Source organism: Enhydra lutris, unplaced genomic scaffold (genome assembly GCF_002288905.1).
Source record: "Enhydra lutris kenyoni isolate GAN:26980312 unplaced genomic scaffold, ASM228890v2 scaffoldscaffold15, whole genome shotgun sequence".
In the NCBI taxonomy this organism is placed as follows: Eukaryota; Metazoa; Chordata; class Mammalia; order Carnivora; family Mustelidae; genus Enhydra; species Enhydra lutris.
This window is the reverse complement of record NW_019154099.1, coordinates 8242770-8262742: the sequence shown is the minus strand read 5'-3', so window position 1 is coordinate 8262742 and position 19973 is coordinate 8242770. Positions and strand designations below refer to the sequence as shown.

At 41.5% G+C, this 19973-nt stretch overlaps 1 protein-coding gene across 1 annotated transcript in view; it reads right to left on the bottom strand.

The window, feature by feature from the left end:
* Positions 1-19973, bottom strand: part of LOC111147038 (ecto-NOX disulfide-thiol exchanger 1) — a 247468-nt gene that overhangs the window by 49600 nt on the left and 177895 nt on the right. The window contains exon 12 of the mRNA XM_022502889.1: positions 6675-6777. Within this exon, the coding sequence (XP_022358597.1) occupies positions 6675-6777 (103 nt within the window). The remainder of the gene's footprint in view (positions 1-6674; positions 6778-19973) is intronic.

Below are 19973 nucleotides of genomic sequence, written 5' to 3'. Positions count from 1 at the left end.
GAATTATGTTTTTAAAATTTCATTCAAGTTGCTGTTTGGTGAATAGATGAAAAGGAAACTGAGAGACCATTTAGAAGTGTCTATACAAGAAGTGGTAGGGCACCTGGGTGGCTCAGTGGGTTAAAGCCTCTGCCTTTGGGTCAGGTCATGATCTCGTGGTCCTGGGATAGAGCCCCACATCGGGCTCTCTGCTCAGCAGGGAGCTTACTTCCTCCTCTCTCTGCCTGCCTCTCCGCCTACTTGTGATCTCTCTCTGTCAAATAAAATCTTTAAAAAAAAAAAAAAAAAAAAAAAAAAAAAAAAAGACCTGACATGGTAAGCAGTGGTCTGGACCAAAGGGTAGTGGGCATTGAAGGTAGAGCTGGTGGAAGGCTTGTGAGAGGTAAGGGCTTGGGAGGAGGAGTTCTCACTGTTTGGCTTGAGCAGCTAGGTGGTAGCATTTTCTCAGCTGGGAATACCAGGGAGGAGCATGTTAGGGCAGAGAAAAGGGGGAATCAAGCATTCTCTTCTGGGCTTTTTAAATTTGAGATGTCCATTAGCATCTAAATGGAGACACCAAATGGTAGTTGGAGATGGTATCTGGGAATCAGTGGCCACAAAAAGGGATTCGAAGCCAAAGTGCATATTGACATTCCGTAGGCAGAGAAGAGGCCTCAAGCCCGAACCCCAAAGAAGCCCAAAATTTAGAGGCTGAGGAAAACTCATCAAAGGAATCTGAGTGGGAGTGATCAGTTAGAAAGAATGGTGTCATGGTAGCTAAGAGAAGAAAGTATTTCTGCTCAGAAGATGTGAGGAGTCCCCTGTATAAAGTGCAGATGACAAATGGAGGGAGTTGAGAAATTGGCAACATGGCATGCTCTGGTCATGTTGACAGAACGACTTCAGTGTGAGGGTGCCAGCCATCCTGGAGTGGTGGCTGGAGAGGGAGTGGGGGGTGGGGGGGTGAAGCTGTGAGTGTAGACAGTGCTTTGGAGAATTAGGCTTGGGTGGGGAGGAGGGAAATGGGCTCTTGGAGTCAAGACAAGTTTTCTTTCTCTTTCGTTTCTAAGGTATGAGATAGAGTTCACATTCATATGCTGAGGGTATGAGCATCTGCTTACATGTAACATCACCATCCAAGGGGCAGTGCAGCTTTCCTAATAGTCCTCATAGATTACAGAGTAGTGAGGTGAAGATGACCATCTAATCAGACCTCCTAGCTTTGGACAGTGTGAGGAATCAGATCCGCCATGGATCAGTGACTTGCCCCGTGAATCGATGCCTCCATCTGCCTGTACTCAGAACGGGCCTCCCTTGCTGAGGGCTGTTCAGGGATCATCAGGTACTGTGATTTGTCACAAGGCCAATCGATCCCACTCCCATCTTTTTTTCTGATGGACTCCTCTATTTTAAACAAGTTTACTGGTTACCTGTTGAGAACAAAATATCAGTTTGTATATTCATTTTGGTCAGATGGAATCCTACCAGAACAGACTCCCCTTCCTCAGGTTGCTTGGAGTTTCATTCCAAACTCCCTGTGTCAGCTTGTAACGTCCTGGCTGAGATTAGCCTTCCCTGTGTCCACATTGGCTGATGGTCTCCTGGGGACTTCAGATATCTCTGAGGCCTGGTAGCTTGTTGGGGGAGAGGGCCTCCCAGGGAGTTTCAGGAACCTCAGCTCTGCAGAGGAACAGCTGTCTTTCTGGATGGTTCTGTCTTGCTGAAAACCAAAAGAGGCCTGACCAGAAGCCAGCCTGAAATGTTCTTGCCTCTTGTTGCAGCCTACAAGGCTTCATGAACACTGAACCGGAGGCTACCAGGAGGGTGCCGTGGGAAATCTGGGTTTTCCACTAAGCCACGAGACTACAGGTATCTGTGAGCAGCTGCAGGGCGCTAAACCAATTATGGGAACTGAGTGAGGGGTAGTCGGACCGGACACTGTGATTAGTCTCATGCTTCTCAATGTGCTGGGATTCTGAAAAGCTTTTATTTTCCAAAAAGCAGTTTGGGCCACGTATCTGGTGAGTGCCGTACTTGATCTTGCGCAGTTAGGTGTTTTGTTTTTTTTTTTAATTTAAAGAAATTTAAAAAATTTTTCAGTCTTATTATAACTAAACTCCTGAGACTACATCTGGTCCCTTCAGTACTTCGTTCCTTGTGTCTGAAAGGCCTTGACAACTCCTTTATCCCTTCAGAGAAACTCTGCATCCTTGAGGACTTGTTTGACTGTCCCTTCTTCTAACAAGGCATCTGTAGGGTAAGTAGCCCTTTCTCGGGATTTCTGATTTTAGTACAAACCATATTTCATTGTCATTAACTGCTTTCTTTCTCATTAGTCTATGACTTCTTGAGGGAGGAGATCATCTGATCACTACTGTTGGTGAACACAGGTTCGGGCATATGGCAGGCCACTAGCTCTCAAAACACGGTCCCATCAGTGCCTGTTTGAGTGTCACCTCGGATGTCAGTTTTACAATAAACATTACCTGGTTGGGGGAGGCAGAGATTCTGCCTTTTAAACAGACTGCCCAGATGATTCCTTTCCACAATGAAGGCTGGTAATTTTTTCGTAGGCTCTTAACAAATGTTTGTTGATTTATTGATATGGACATTTGTGTCTTGGAAGCAAGATTTAGGTCAATGACTCATTCTTTATGGTCAGTAGCTTTCAGAGAAGCACACACTTCCCAGATTACTTTTCTCAGGTGCAGCCTAAATACAGCCTCGACTCCATTCACTGAAAACAACAAAACCTCACCATTTAATCTTCTTTAAGTGTATTTCTCTACAGTCCACTCATCTGCTTCCTAACACCCATTATCGGGGGGAATGTTCCTGTTCAGATGGAGACTGGTTGTGTGCAGACAGGTGAACCAGTGGTAGGGGTGGAAATTGGTGGGGGGGGGGGCACTGATGGGAGGCAACATCCTGGTTGCCCGTAACATGTATGTCCTGATCTGTAGAGGAGTCAGGGTGATCTGTAAAGAAGTTTGCCTTATCATTAAGAATTTGCAGCTGGTTTTAAACCACAGGTCTGGGAGAGTTCTGAAGAAAAGATACTTTATCAACAGAGCTGTTAAGAAGGTTTTGACTATATCGGGGTGGGATTTACAGTGATGACTAGCATCGGCAGGGTGCCAATCAGGGCTGCTAGGACTAGAAATCTACTTTATTAGAATTACTTAAAAAGAGAAGGTGAAGTGATACAGACATAGAGTTATACTGTTTGCATCTCTTCTGAGCTCTCTGCCTATCAATAAAAATTCTTTTGATCCATTCTTCAAAATAATAGCTAGTGGTTTCAGAGCTTTGGTTATAAATCAAAAGTATTGTCTCCTTCTATCCCATATAAGTTCAGTGAATGCCAAATCCAAGCATAGGCCAAATGTGAAGAGGACTAGGAGTTTGGGCTTAGATGCTAGACAACATCAGGCCGACCTAATGTGTAGTTACCGTAGAGTTGTGAGCTATAAAATAGTACCCTGCATTGCCCTCCACAATCATGTAATTCTTTTAGATCTAATTATATGTTAACCTGTCTTTACAAGGATTGATTATAAAATAATCCAGAAATCAAAATAATAAAGTGCTTTTTAAGGACCCATCTTTTTAGCTGAGTTGGAATATAGCACTTAATCCTCATTGTCAAGCAGAAAGTTTAGCAGAATGGTTGGACTGTCAAGGGACTCAATCCAGATCTGCCAGACTCCCAGCTAGTATCAATGAGATCTCACTGATCGTCTGTGATGTAGATCTACCTTACGTCTTAAAGACTGTGTAGAAAGAATACACACTTTTGCCAGGTACATTAGTGTCACAAATAATTAGCATTGCTTATTGTTTAGGAAGTTCTAGCCTCAGTTTTATGTTATCTGTATGTGGAATCTATTTGAATAGCGTATTTCTCACTCCCTGCTTCTCTTCCCGGAAATCAAGATTTATGCCACTCTGCTTTTTTATATAACATTTGTGTGTCCCAAGAGTGTTATATGAATATATTTGCATATAGCATATAATATAGGTATCCAGATGTGATGAAGATTTTGCTAATTACTATTTCCAATTCAAGGGAGATTTTTGCTATGCTCCTGGCCTTCTAGGCTGATTTGGAGCAGTCCCATTGTACCCTCTATATGGGCTTAATTATTCCAAGGGAAGATTCCAGGGAAATTGCAAAGAGTATTCTGGACCTCTCCAGATATAGCAGAAGTCCAGGAGACTCCCAGAGTCATTCTACCTACAAGTGTTCTTCAGAAAAGAGTAGCCCCAGGACCAAAAACTCCTTTCTCTGTATAGTTTGGTCCAAAGCAGTTTGGGACCCCATAGTCTGTCATTCTGTCCCTGTCACAACCCTTATCTAGATTCCAGAAGCTGCAGGAGAGGTCTTTTTGGTCCCAGCATTCAGGTTTCTACAAAGTATGGATGGCCAAACTCAGCAGAGAGACACACTTAATGGCAGCATCGATTTTGCCAGTATTAGAAACTGTTTTCTACCTTGGCTTTCCTCTGGATTACTCCATCTGACGACAAGTGTAAGTACCTCAGTAATTTGGGGGAGGGTATGAATTGGAAAACACATAATTTTAAAACTTATATTAAGGTAAAGTAAGATAAAGTACCAAGGTAGAGAGGTAATGGAGAAATGAAGGGAAAAAAAGAAACTCCCAAGTTTATTTTAATCAAAAAACTTGAGTCTCTAGCCTCCCTTCTACCTAAACATTCTCATATAGTGATCAAAAGGAGTGTCAAAAGCTAATACAGGTAAACCAGTTCAAAAGACCAAAAATGAGGGGGAAAATCCTGGAAAATTTAGAGTTGGTTGTGCCTTTTTTTTTTTTTTTTTTTTTTTTTTATTCGTGAGAGACAGAGGCAGAGGGAGAAGCAGCTCCCTAAGGAGGGAGTCCGATGTGGGCTCGATCTCAGGACTCTGGGATCATGACCTGAGCTGAAGGCAGCTGCTTAACCAACTGAGCCACCCAGGTGCCCATTTGTGGCTGCTCTTTATTGAAGATTCTGACTTACTAAAGTTTTTTTTCTTTCTCATATACTTGTGAATTTTTCAATAGTAAAGACCTAAGCAGAGATAACATGTTATAAATTATCTACTCCTATTAACCTATGTTGTGTAAAGCAGATCATTTCTTAAATTTTGAGGTAGCTGATTGAAAAGAAAAATGTGTATGTGTGTAGTACTATTTAGGAGACAGTGTAAGTAAACTGTGTTCTCCAAGCACAAAATACAAGGAGAAGTACTTAGAGGCATGAAATTTTTAAAAATGGAGACTCATTCCCATTTTTTAAAGCTTCAAGTGGTCTGTATTATTCACACTTACAGAAGGAATGTTTACTGATCATCATGTGCTTTGTTCACACCCTAAAATCATGGGGATATCCCAACTTTGTCACACTGAGCAAAAGAGAAACAGTTTTCAGCACTTGTCAACATTTTCCAATAGAAGAAAAATCCAGTTGCCAACTACATACAGGTTCATTTTGGGTTCCTGGAACTGATAACACATCAGCATGTCTTATGAAACTTGTGCATGGCACGTTATTACAGCTGTATATCATCAGAGAAAAAGATAATTGGTTTTCCTTGGAGTATCTCTAAGTTGATGTCATATTCAATAACCCTGTAGTTGAAAAATCTATATATGATGGATGAAGTTTGGACTATCTTGAATTTAATTCCTCCTGTGCCAACTTCTACAGGCCCTGGTGTACCTGTCATTTTGAGGCGAGTGCATGCATTATTTAGAAAATGCAGCCAGGTGCTACTTCTGCCAGAATACCAACTAGAGAAGAACAATTTGTCTCACATGCACAACAGCCTCATCCTTCACTCTGAACAGTGCCAAGGAGGAGCCAGTTTAAACTTGGAGCCTCACACCAGGGTCAGTGCCAAGGTGCAGCTTGAATCAGTGCTGGGCATCACAGAGTGAGGAGGACAGCTTCTCTTTCTCTAGAGTGAGGACTATGGAGAGAGCCCTTAAAACATACCAGCTTCCACAATGGGGGCCCAGGCACATCACCAACATATCCTCATCAAGAATTCTTCCTTGTGAGAGTAAGTACTACTTCTGGATCTGTGTGCTCATGAGGACTCTCAAAAAGAGATCAGTCAGAGCTTTGTCTCTGGTCCAGACAAAAAAAACCCAACCTAGATGTATTTTGTGGGGCAAATAACAGTAAAATTTTCCCTTCCTTCCCCTTTCTTAGTGGCCAGCTCGTTTTATTTATCTTGGTTAAATGGATCCAGACGTGGGCAGGGAAGCCCGGATTAGCCTAGTGGTGGTAGTCCAGATGTCCCTGTGCCATCAGCATCACAGGGCTGACCTCAGGATGCAGCCTCTTTTGATTCTGGGGATCTGGCTTGATTTGCAACTTTTGGATTGGATGCACCCTGGCCTTCCAAATTTTGGAATTTAGGTTTGTTAACATGTGAGATGCAAAATAATTGGTCGTCTTATAATCAGTTCTATGTTGTACAGCCAACTAATAATATACATGGTTACAGAAGAGCAAAACCCCTTAGTTTGTATGTCCCTAATTTGAAGTGTAAGTATAATATTATCTTGACAAAGTTAATCTCACCTCTGACCAGAAGGCAAAGCTTTTTTCAATTGTTAATGTGTTGGAGGTGAGTTAGTTTAATATTATTTAAGACCAAAGGATGAGGAAAACAATTTCCTTACCGATTAGTAGAGCTTCTTTCTCTGATTTTAAACCTTGGCTTCTTTTTTCTATATTGTTCTCTCGGTCTTGATTGACCAATGCAACTGTCAACACATTGATTTCCTATGAGGTTAAAAAACAAAAACCATATAGGCATGCATGTATATTTTGTGCATTTCAATAAAAGCCACCAGGTTTTTTCAACTCAATAAATAAGGTCATCACTTCCATTTATAACTGAACATCAACTTTTAGAAATAATTGATCTATGTGCCCAATAACAGAAAAGTAATACTAAAACTTAGGTTCCTAGTTACTGCTCCCAGCAAATCAAGTAACTATGCAAAAGTGGCAAATTTGGCATAAATTATCTTAGGTTTTTGTCCAATGTGTTGATTAAACTCCGTTAGCAAAGACTGTTTGATTATAGCTACTTTAACATGTTTTTATTTCAAATATAAAAAGTTTCCCCAAAAGCATGCACAGACTGATTTATATTACTATGCTAGTAACTTGTTCGAGTGTGTGGGGAAATAGGGCCTATTGGGAAGTTGAGATAGGATTGTTATTAGAAGGGTTTACACTGAATAAATATATGTCCTTATACACCACTGGGAAAGGTAGATAAAGCAAAGGTTGAGAAATTCTTTTCTTTGGAAACTAAAAATGAAGAATTGTATGACAAACCAATAACATGTAGAACATTGAAGTTGAACTATTTTTAGTTCTTCCAATGGTCTTTTTTATTTAGAAACAGAGAAAAAAAACTCCTATTCTCCCAGACTTTGTATTAGGACTCAAAATGGAGAATGATTTAATGGAAAATCAAATGTAATGACCAGAGACATACATATATGGGTTAGAATCATTAGGGTAGTTGAGTTTTGGAGGAAAGTTTCTCACTGAAAGACAGGTCTCAAAGAAGGACGAGCATATTGAGGAAAGAGTTAAGGATACTCCATTAGATGATGTCACAAGGCTAGAGGTTAAACATAGGGAGGGATAAAAGAGAACTTAGAAGGTCTGGGCAGAAGGTTTGGCAGGTGTTGCCAGGACTAGAACTGGTTACAGATATTGATATAGTTAATACAAATCAGTAAAGTTGGACAGATAGAAGAATACAGAAAATTGTTGGGAACATGTTGAGCATGTGAGTAGCACAAACCCCATCTGAAGGCATTCAAATAAAAAGAAAAAAGAAAAACTTCAGTGTATGTCAGTCCCGAAGTTCCATGAGCTGTGTTTAACCTATGAGCTGGTACTTTATAAATCAAGGGTAATTAGAAATTGCCAGGAAAGAAGTCTCTGCTAAGAAATTGCAATTGGCAGTATTTGGTGAGCATTTTGGAGGTTCCTCTAAAGGTCAGATTTAACTGCTGAGGACAGAGTAAGAGGTGAAGGTGGGTGTAAAGTAAAGAATTCAGGGAATCACAGTGATGTGGTAATAGATCAGAGGAGGATGCTGGTTGGCTAAGAGGGTACCAGTGAGGACTGAGGCAGGAATGTGCCCAGGAGGATAGGAATCAGAAAGGGTTTAAGGAATGGTCCACAGAAAGGTTGGAGCCAGCCAGACATAAAAAACCATTAGAGATGAAAGATGTTCTTATACTTCCAAAAAGGGATCTTGGGAACCTGCATCGGGAGAAAGAGAGTCCAGAATTTTTTTAAAGATTTTATTTATTTGACAGAGAGAGATCACAAGTAGATGGAGAGGCAGGCAGAGAGAGAGAGAGGGAAGCAGGATCTCTGCCGAGCAGAGAACCCGATGCGGGACTCGATCCCAGGACCCTGAGATCATGACCCGAGCCTAAGGCAGCGGCTTAACCCACTGAGCCCCCCAGGCGCCCCCGAGAGTCCAGAATTTTAAAACCAAACAAACTCAAGTGATTTATGTAGGTGAGCTCAGAAAAGGAGTTTCAGGAAAGGTAAAGGAATTCCCTCTGTATGAAATACCATATGGATATGTTTTAAGTGCTAGAAGAGTTCTGGAGGAAAGAGATGGAAAGATATTACCTAGGAGGATGATGGTATTATTTAAGAAATAATGAACCCAAGGGATGAATGGAAACAGTATCTCTCAAGAAAGGGTGATCTGTTCACAGCCTGGATGATAACTGGAGCCAAATGAAATTACTGAGAAGAGTTTAGCAGACAACAGGCCCACATTAATTGACAAAATTGAGTGGTGTCCTGGAGTCATCACACAGTTGAGGATCCAGGTTTAGTAAGGGAGAGGGACCACAGAAGGCAGGCAGGACCTAAGGAACCAGCAGGAAATGGCAAGGACAGAACAGATAGAGACCATTCAAAGGGTTTATTAGGCACTTGTCTCATATTCAGAGCTGGCAAGGACGTTGAGCAGATCCCAGCAAATTCTTTAAGAAGCCAGATACAGCCTACCACTGACTGATTCTCTGATGATGATTTAGGCTTGGGTAAATGAGAATGGAAAGAGATGAGTCCTAGGAAATATCTTTGAGATTGAATTTTGCAGCAAGTGCTCTGCTGCCCACAAATGTGTTCCCTGGCACGGTCACTTTCTGTGACTCTGGAGTGGATACACCTCCCTGCAAGGCTTTAGCAGCATCCACTAGGCATAGGCCTAACAGAGACCTGAGGCTTGGGAATGCTTCCATCTTCAGGTTCCACTGTGGGTTCTGCCCAGGGTGGATATGTTGCTGCTTTTCTTACCCCTTTCTGGAGAAGAACTATTCTGGGAAGTGGTACAGGACCTAATGAAGTGGACCAGGCAGGCTCCAGGTGGTGCTTGCATGCTGTAATAAGCTGGTGTCAAGAGCTGGCAAAAAGGGAAATGTCATTTCCTTTAGAGTGCAAGGCGTGTCCCAGCAAACTGAGAGACCTGGGTCCACAACATCATGGGTAGAGCGGACCAGCCTGTGGCCACTCAAAAGCATTACTATTGGCCAAGTGTCCTGGAGGCCAAGCCTGTCACAGGCATGGTACGGAAGCTCAGACTTGAAGGTTTTGGTCCAAGATGGCAACACCGACTCTGAACACACCTCCTCCAGAGAACACACCTCCTCCAGAGAACACACCAAGTTACAACTATTTATAGAAGAATTCCTCCTGAAGAAGAACTAAGGGCTGACTGAACAGCCTTTGGATGACAAAAGACAGAATGGCAAAAGAGATCAGTAAGAGACCAGTAAGGAAGGGAGCCCCCACCCACCACGCTGTGAATGGCACTGGGGAAGGAAAGTACTGAAGACCTGGAAGAAATTCCTTACAATTGGGCACAGAAAAAAGCCATGGTTTAAGAGAGTGACTAGTATCTAAAAGAGCCAGCCCTTGAATACCACCAAATGGTGGAAAAGCTGTGGGAACACACTCTGAGTCAGACTGGAGAACAACATGGTTTACACCCCAACCCCCAAACTTAAAAGCATAGCCCAGATCAGGGTCCAGTCTCCATAGCTGGCTTGGCCAGCTCCGCAAGCCCCAGGTCCCCTAGGCAAACATCAGCTTCAGATGGTGGGGCACAGGAAAAAAAAAAAAAAAAAGCCATAGTTTAAAAGATCAACTGGCCTATTAGAATGCCAGCTCTAAAACTGCCAAATAGTAGGGGTAGCTGCTGGGGTGCTCTGCAGGTGGGAGGGGTTGATAACCATATTCTACACTCACTACCCCTTGCACACACCTTGAAAACACAGAATGATGCATGGTCCTGGTGGCCTACTGGCCTGCTGCCTTGGTGAGCCCTAGACCTCTGACTCACACCAGTACCATCCGGCCCAACAAGGCAGCCAAAGGGATGCCCTTGGTTAGCACTACAGCTCTAGCTCATACCAAGGTCACAGGCAGAAAGCACCCCAGAACGCTCAAGGGGCCCACACCACTTTGGCTTCAGATGCCTTGCTAGGGTGCCTCCAGTGTAGAGTGCTCCAGAACTTTTTGGTTAACATCTGCTTGAGATCCAACTGCCCTGCCAGGGTGCCCCCAGCATATAGTACCCAAGGAACCCCCAGCCCACGCCTGTATCAGTTCCAGTTATCCTCTGTACAGAGCACCCCCAAAACACTCTTGTCCACACTGGCCTTGGCTCCAGTTGCCTGGCCAGGGAACCCCCCCTGCACTGAGTACCCAGAGACACCACAGCTTGTACCCAATTCAGCTACAGCTGTCCTGCCAGGATACTGTTTGTGTAGACAGCTCAGGGACCACACCATCCCATGCCCAGTTTAGTTTTCAGTGCCCTGCCAGGATGCTCCCTGCAAGAATGCCCCAGAACCTGCTGCCCTATACCCTGCCTCAACGCCATCTACCCCTTCAATGCATCCTTGTGCCAAGTCCTGGAACATCCCAGTTTATATTCACTTCAGCTTCAGCTAGCCTACTAATGTGCCCTCTGTGCTAAGAGCTGCAGGTAACTCTGGCTTGTACCCACTTTAGTTTCAGCTTTCCTGTCTGGGCACTCTCTATGTAGACAACTCTGAGAACTCCTAGCAAGCACACTGCCTTAGCTCCAGCCACCCTTCCAGGGCATGCCTTGTACACAGTGCCTTAGACACCACAGGTTGCACTACCCATTTCAGCTTCAGCTGTCTTGCCAGGGTGCCCTCAGTGCATAGTATCCTGGGACACCCTGGCCTGCATCCACTTCAGCTAGCTATCCAGACAGGGAGCCAGCTATGTGGAAAGCCCACGCCAGCCACAGCTCAAGCCAACCAGCAAAGGTCACCAAGCACACACAGTCTACCCAGAGGATGACCACACCAATTAAGAAGTAACTGCTTCGCTAATCCATAGAAACAAACACAGGAAATTAAAGAAAATAGGGAAATGGAGAAATATGCTCCAAAATAAAGAACAGGACAAGAACTCAGAAAAAGAACTAAGTGAAATAGAGATAAGCAATATGCCTGATAAAGATTTTAAAGTAGTGAACATAAAAATGCTCACTGGGCTGGAGAGAAGGGTAGAAGAATTCAGTGAGGCCTTCAATAAAGAGATTGAAAATACAAAAAAAAGAACACAATAACTAAAAAACACAGTAGAGGGAATCAACAGATTATTGGATGCCAGAAAATATCGTGATCTGGAAGACAAGGTAAAGGAAAGCAAACAAACGGAACAGCAAAGGAGGAAAGAATTTAAAAACCCATAGGTTAAGGGAATCTCAAAATCAAGCAAACATTTGCATTATAGGGGTCTCTACAGAAGGGAGAGAAAAGGGGGTAGAAAACTTAACTGAAGAAATAATAGCTGAAAAGTTCCCTAACCTGGGTAAGGAAACAGACATCCAGGTCCAAGAACCATACAACATTTCACATAAGATGAACTCAAGGTCCACACCATGATACATAATTAAAATATCAAAGGTAAAGAGAATTTTAAAAGCAAGAGAGAAGCAAAAAGTTACCTACAAAGGAAAACCTGTAAGATTATCGGCTGATTTTCTTTCAGCAGACATTTTGCAGGCCAGAATGGAGTGGCGTGATATATTCAAAGCGCTGAAAGGAAAAAGGCTACAACATAAAATACTCTACCTGGCAAGGTTAGGATTCAGATTTGAAGGAGAGAGAGTTTCCCAGACAAACAAAAGATAGAGGAGTTTATTACCACTAAGTAAGCCTCACTGGAAATGTTAAAGGGACTTCTTTAAGTAGAAAAGAAATGGTCAGATGAGATGTAATAAAATACAAATAAGAAGATATAAAATACAACAGAATATAAATATGGAGAAGGAAGTAAAAAGGGAAGAGAAAGGATGAAAAAAAGTTTTTTAAAGAATGTGTCTGAACTTAAATGATCATCAGATTAACATAGACTGTTATTTACTTAGGATGTTTATATCAACCTCTTGGTAACCACAAATCCAAAACCTGTAATAGATACACACACACACAAAAAAAGAGAAGCCAAGCATAACACTATAAACTCATCAATCACAAAGAAAGAGAACAAGAGGAGAAACAGAGAAGAGCTAGAAAACAACCGGAAAACAAATAACGAAGTAGCAATAAGTAAATATCTGTCAATTACTTTAAATGACCTAAATGCTTCAATAAAAAGGCACTGTGTTGTACAATGGATAAAAAATCAAGACCATCTATACGCTGCCTACAAGAGACTCACCTCAGACCTAAAGACATATAAAGTGAAGGGGATGGAAAAACATTTACCACGCAAATCAAAGCAAAAAACCCCACAAAAACCCCCCAAAATGAGGCAGCAATACTTAGACAATAGCCTTTAAAACAAAGACTTTAACAAGAAACAAGGGCATTCCATAATGATAAAGGGATCCATGCAACAAGAGGATATAACAATTGTAAATATCTACACACCTAACACTGGAGCACTTAAATACATAAAGCAAATGTTAGTGAACATAAAGAGAAACTAATGGTAATACAATAGTAGTGGGGGACTTTAACACTCTACTCACATCAATGGATAGATTATCTAGGCAGAAAAATCAATAAAGACCAGTGTCTCTGAACGGCACATAAGACCAGATGGACATAACAGTTATATACAAAATATTCACCCCTGAACAAGAGAATACACATATTTTTCTTTAAAAAAAAAAAAAAAAATTGAGAGAGCACACACGCACGCCTGTGAATGGGGGGAGGGGCAAAGGGAGAGGGGGAACCAGACTCCCCAGTAAGCAGGGAGTCTGATGTGGGGCTCAATCCCTGGACCCTGGGATCATGACCTGAGCCAAAGGCAGATGCTTAACCCACTGAGGCACCCAGGCGCCCCATATGCATTCAAGTGCACATGCAACCGTATGTTAGGTCATTAAGTCTCAACAAATTTAAGATTAAAATCATACTATGTATCTTTTCTGACCACATTGGTATGAAATTGGGAATAAATCACAAGAAAAACACTAGGAAAAACAAACATATGGAAGCTAAACAACGTGATACTAAACAACACATGGGTCAGCAAAGCAATCAAAGAAGAATTAAAAAATTACATGAAGACAAATGAAAATGAGAAAACAGTAGTCCAAAATCTTTGGAATGCAATGAAAACAGTTCTAAAAGGGAAACATAGTATACAGGCTGGCCTCAAGAAACCGGAAAAAGCTCAAATAAACAATCTAACCTTACATCTAAAGAAATTAGAAAAAGGAAGAACAAAGCCCAAGGTGAGGTAAGGAAATAATAAAGATCAGGGCAGACATAAATAACATAGAGACTAGAATGAATGAAACCAAGAGCTGGCTTTTTTAAAAAGATAAAACTAATAAACCCTTAGACTCATCAAGGAAAAAAAGAGTAGGACCCAAATAAATGAAATATGAGACAGACACCACAGATATAAAAGGGTGATTAAGAGAATACTATGCGGGGCGCCTGGGTGGCTCAGTGGGTTAAAGCCTCTGCCTTCAGCTCAGGTCATGATCTCAGGGTCCTGGGATCGAGCCCCACATCGGGCTCTCTGCTCTGCGAGGAGCCTGCTTCCCTCTCTCTCTGCCTGACTCTCTGCCTACTTGTGATCTCTCTCTGTCAAATAAATAAAATCTTAAAAAAAAAAAAAAAGAATACTATGGAAAATTATATGCCAACAAATTGGACAACCTAGAAAAAAACGGATAATTTGTAGAAATAATAGTCTTTCAAGAGTAAATCAATAAGAAATAGAAAATGTGAACAGACTGATTACTAGTAACAAAAATTGAATTGGGAGTCAAGAAATGACCAAAACAAGAGGTCTAGGAGCAGATGGATTCATAGATGAATTCTACCAAATATTTAAATAAGAGTTAATACATATTCTCCTCAAACTATTCCACAAAAATAGAAAGGAAAGCTTCCAAATGTATTCTATGAGGTCAGCATTGCCCTGGTATCCAAACTAGACAGACACCACAAGAAAAGAAGGCTACAGGCCAGTATCCTTGGTGGACATAGATACAAGATCCTCAACAAAGTATTAGCAAAACACATTCAACAATACATTAAAAGAAGCATTCATGACAATCAAGTGGGGTTTACTCTGGGGATGCAAGAATGTTTCAATATTCACAAATCAATCAACCACATCAAGAAAACAAAAAAAATTATAGGATCATCTTAGTAGAAGGAAAAAAAGCATTTGACAAAATTCAGCACCCATTCATGATAAAAATTCTCAATAAAGTGGGTTTAGAAGGAACATACCTCAACATAACAAAGGGCATATATGAAAAACCCATCTCTGGGGCATCTGGGTGGCTCAGTTAAGTGTCTGACTCATGAGATACAGCCCCGTGTCAGGCTCTTTGCTCAGTGGGGTGGCTGCTTGAGATTCTCCTCCTCTATCCCTCTCCTTGCTTCTCTCTCAAAATAAATAAAGCTTAACAACAACAAAAAAAAAAAAAAAAAAGAAAGAAAGAAAAAAGAAAAGCCTATAGCTAACATTATACTAAATGGGGGGAAGAAAACAAAAGAGTTTTTCTCCTGTAAGATCAGGAGCAAGAAAAGGATGTCCACTTTCACCTCTTTTATTCATCGTAGTCCTAGGCATAGCAGTCAGTGAAGAAAAAGAAATGGGCATCATATTTGTGAATAAGAAGTTAAACTGTCACTATTTGCAGATGACATACTACTATACATAGAAAATCCTAAAGACTCCACCAAACACTACCACAAGTAATAAATTCAGTAAAGTGGGGGGATACAAAAGTAATAACCAGGAATCAGTAGCATTTCTATACATTAATAATGAAGTTGCAGAAGGAGAAATTAAGAAAACTCCATTTATAATTGTGCCAAAAAGAATAAAATACCTAGGAATAAACTCAGTCAAGGAGGTGAAATACCTATACTCTGAAAACTAGAACACTGATGGAAGAAACTAAAGATAAAAACAAATGGAAATATATTCCATGTTCATGATTTAGAAAAATATTTTTAAATGTTCATGAAACCCAGCGTACTCTGCATATTCAGTGCAACCTCCATCAGAATATCAATAGCATTTTTCACAAAACCAGAACAAATACTCATTAAATGTGTGTGGAACCACAGAAGACCTTGGATAGCCAAAGAAGTCCTAAGAAAGAAAAAGCTAGGGATTTTATAATTCCATATTTCAGGATATACAACAAACCTGTAGTTTTCAAAATTGTAGAGAGCTCCCAAATAAATCCAAACTTATATGGTAAATTAATCTGTGACAGTGGAGGCATGAATATACAGTGAAGAAAATAGTCTCTTCAATAAACGATTTTGGGAAAACTGGACTACTTTCTAACACCATACACAAAAATAAACTCACAATGAACTAAAGACCTAAATGTGAGACCTGAAACCTAAAATGTAAAAATCCTAGAAGAAAACACTGGCAGTAATTTCTCAGTGTTAACATTTTTATAGATAGGTCTCCTACAGCAAGTGAAACAAAAGCAAAAATAAAATATTGGGATTACATCAAAATAAAAAGCTTTTGCACAGTGAAGGAAACCATCAACAAAACAAAAAAAGGCAACTTACTGAATGGGAGAAGATACTTGCAATTGATATTCAATAAAGGCTTAATATCCCACATATGTAAAGAACTTACACAACTCTACACCCAAAATCCTCCAAACAATGCTGTTTAAAGATGGGCAGAGTACCCGAATGGAGGGCTTTCAAAAGACCTACAAATGGCCAATACACAGATGGAAAGATCCTCAGCATCACTCATCATCAGGGAAATGCGAATCAAAACAACAGTGAGTTATCACCTCACATTTGTGAGAAAGGCTAGAATCAAAAACACAAGAAGCAACAAGTGTTGGTGAGGATGTGGCAAAAAGGAATCCTCATGCACCATTGGTAGGAATGTAAATTGGTTAGTCACTGTGGAAAACAGTACGGAGATTCCTCAAAAAATTAAAAATAGAGGGACCTCCGGGGAAGATGGTGGAGTAGGAGAACCCTAACCTCACTGTGTCCCATCGGACAACTAGATAACATCAGTATAAATGACCTGAAAGATAACCTGAAGATTGGCAGAACAGACTCTCCGCAGCTAAATGTGGAGAGGTTACCACACTGTAGAGGCTAGGAAAGACAGAGACATGGTTGGGAGCAAAATGGACCCATGATACTGTATGCAGGAGGATGGAGGGACATTGTGGGTGTGGAGAGGGGAGAGAAAAAGACTATTAAACTAGGCACCCAGGCACAGGGAACTTGCACAGGAAAGATGAATCCCTGTAATCTGGTTTCCTTTGGAAACCAGAGGGGCAAGAAATTTCATGAGTTCTTACAATCAGAAGGACTTAACACCTGGAACTTTAAAAGTCTACAGGCTCCTCTCTGGGAGAGCCAAGAAAGTGAGAGGAAATGGAGTCCATGCCCTAAAAGAGAAAGCACAAAAACAGCCCTGCAGACGTAGAGCACAGAAGCAGCAGTCTGAAAGATGCCTGGGGTATATGAGAGGGAGACTGTTCACTAGTCTCAGAGCATGTGCTGGAGGGGCAGGGATCTCTGGGAGACTTCTCCAGCAATACAAGAGCTGGAAAGTACTATTGCCTTCCCCCTGCTTCCCAGTACACAGACGCCTGTGGAAACCAGTAGCGTGCCAAACTCTCCACCTAACTTGCCAACAGGGCATCCCACCCCTTGTTCTCCTGTGGATATGCCCCCTCTAGCCAGGCCTCTGCTCCAGGTCTCCTTCCACAAGCAGACTCGAGCATACCTAATTAATATGGCTTTCCCTGCCTCTGCTGTTTCTGCTAATCAGGTCTCAGCCCTGAAGCAGGGGTTTTATAGAGCAGGTCCAGGTCCCTTTCCACGGTACACGCATGCACTTGCTCACACCGCATGCTCCACCCCTGGATTATCCTGCAGACATGCCCCTTACAATATGCCCTCGGTCAGAGCCCATTCAAAGCCATGCCACAAGCCTGCCAGTGTACAAGCACTCCCGATGGGCCAGCACCACACCAAAGGGACTCCTGCCCAGGGGACAGTGGAAGATAACTACACACAACAGTCCAGCTACAGGTAGCAGTGGGCTGGGGGCAGATATCTGGTATGAGATTTATTACAAGATCCAGGTATGAGCCCTGCCCACCAATGAAAGCTTCTCAGGGAAAGCATCCTGCAGTTTGGTGCTACTACCTCTCTAGCAAATGCCTGGTCTGACAACTCAAGTTCAGGACAGGTCCAGACTGGCCCACTAACAGCAGAGGGACCAAACCCTGTTCACAACAGTCAAAGACAGCCATTGCAGGTGACTGGACTGAAGCATAATGCAGCTCAGGCACAATAGCAGAGCACACACAACACACATAGGAGACACCCCTGAAGCTCCAGTTTCTGGTAAAGAGGGGCCACTGCACTTCAAGGCACTACAAGACATCTTCATAAGGCCACTACTTTCAAGAGGAGTAGATGTAGTTGACATTTCTAACACACAAAACAGACACAGAGAGACAAAATGAGGCAGAGGAATATGCCCTAAATGAAAGAACAAAACCACAGCAAGAGAGCTCAATGAAACAGAGATAAGTAACATTCCCCATAGAGAATTTAAAGTAAAGGTCATAAATATATTCATTGGACTGGAGAAAAGAGTGGAGGACTTCAGTGAGACCCTTAAGAAAGAGACAAAACATAAAGAACCAATCAGAGATGAATAACTCAATAACTGAAATTAAAAATACACTAGATGGGCAGTGCCTGGGTGGCTCAGTTGTTAAGCATCTGAATCTTGATTTCAGCTCAGGTCATAATCTTAGCCCCATGTTGGATTCCATGCTGGGTGTGGAGCCTGCTTAAGATTTGCACTCCTTCTCTCTCTGCCCCTCCCCACTACTCTCCCTCTCCCCCTCTTTTTTTTTTTTTTTTTTTAAGATTTTATTTATTGACAGAGATCACAAGTAGGCAGAGAGGCAGGCAGGGAGTGAGGAAGGGAAGCAGGCTCCCCGCTGAGCAGAGAGCCCGATGTGGGGCTTGATCCCAGAACCCTGGGATTATGACCTGAGCTGAAGGTAGAGGCTTTAACCCACTGAGCCACCCAGGCGCCCCCCCTCCCCATCTTAAGAAAAAAACAAAAACAAAAACAAAAAACAAAACTATAGGGAATAAATAGTACACTAGAAGAAGCAGAAGAATGGATCAGCAACCTGAAGGACAGAGCAATAAAAAGCAATCAAGTTGAACAGGAGAGAGAGAAAAAAAGCAAATGAAAACGGACTTACGGAACCCAGCGACACCATCAAGCATAATAACATTTGCAGTATATGGATCCCAGAAGACGAAAAGAAAGAAAAGTGGGCAGAAAAGTTATATGAAGAAATAATAGCTGAAAACTTCTCAAATCTCAGGAAGGAGACAAATCCAGATTCGGGAGGCAAAGAGACAAAAGTCTAGAAGCAGACAGCTCCACAGGTGAATTCTACCAAATATTTAAAGAATTAATACCTATTCTTATCAAACTATTTCCAAAAAACAGAGGAGGATGGAGAGCTTTCAAATTCATTCTAGGAGGGCAGAATTACCCTGATACTAAAACCAAATAAAGACACTACAAAAAAAGAGAACTACAGGCCATTATTCCTGATGAACATAGATGCAAAAATCCTCAACAAAAGGTTAGCAAAGCAAATCCAGTAATACATTAAAAAAAAAAAAATCCTTCACCATGGCAGGGGGAAAAGGATTCACCGTGATATAGTGGATTTATTCCTGGGATACAAGGTGCTTCAATATTCTCAAATCAATCAATATGATAATTAGAGAAAGGATAAAAATATTACCATCTTCAATAGATGCAGGAAAAGCACTTGGCAAAGTCCAACATCCATTCATGATAAAAGCCTTCAACACAGTAATCAGAGGGAACATACCCCACTGTAATAAAGGCCATATATGAAAAACCCACAGCTAACACCATACTCAATGGTGAAAAACTGAGAGCTTTCCCCGTAAGATCAGAAACAAGAAGAGTATCTGCTCTCACTACTTTTATTAAGCATAGTACTGGGAAGTCCTAGCCACAGCAATCACATGAGAAAGAGAAATAAAAGGCATCCAAATGCATAAGGGCTTGCAGATAACATAGTACTCTATACAGGAAATCCTAAAAACTAAAAAACAAACTTACCAGAAAAGTGATAAATGAAATAAGTAAAACTGTAAGATACAAAATCAGTATATATACCTTGCATTTCTATACACAATGAAGCAGCAGAAAGAGAAATTGAGAGAACAGTCCCATTTACAGTTGTGCCAAAAAGAATAAAATACCTAGGAATAAATTTAACCAAGGAGGTGAAAGACCTGTAATCTGAAAAGTATGAAAGTAATTGAGATGATATAGATGGAAAGATATTCCATGCTCATGGGTTGGAATAACATATTATT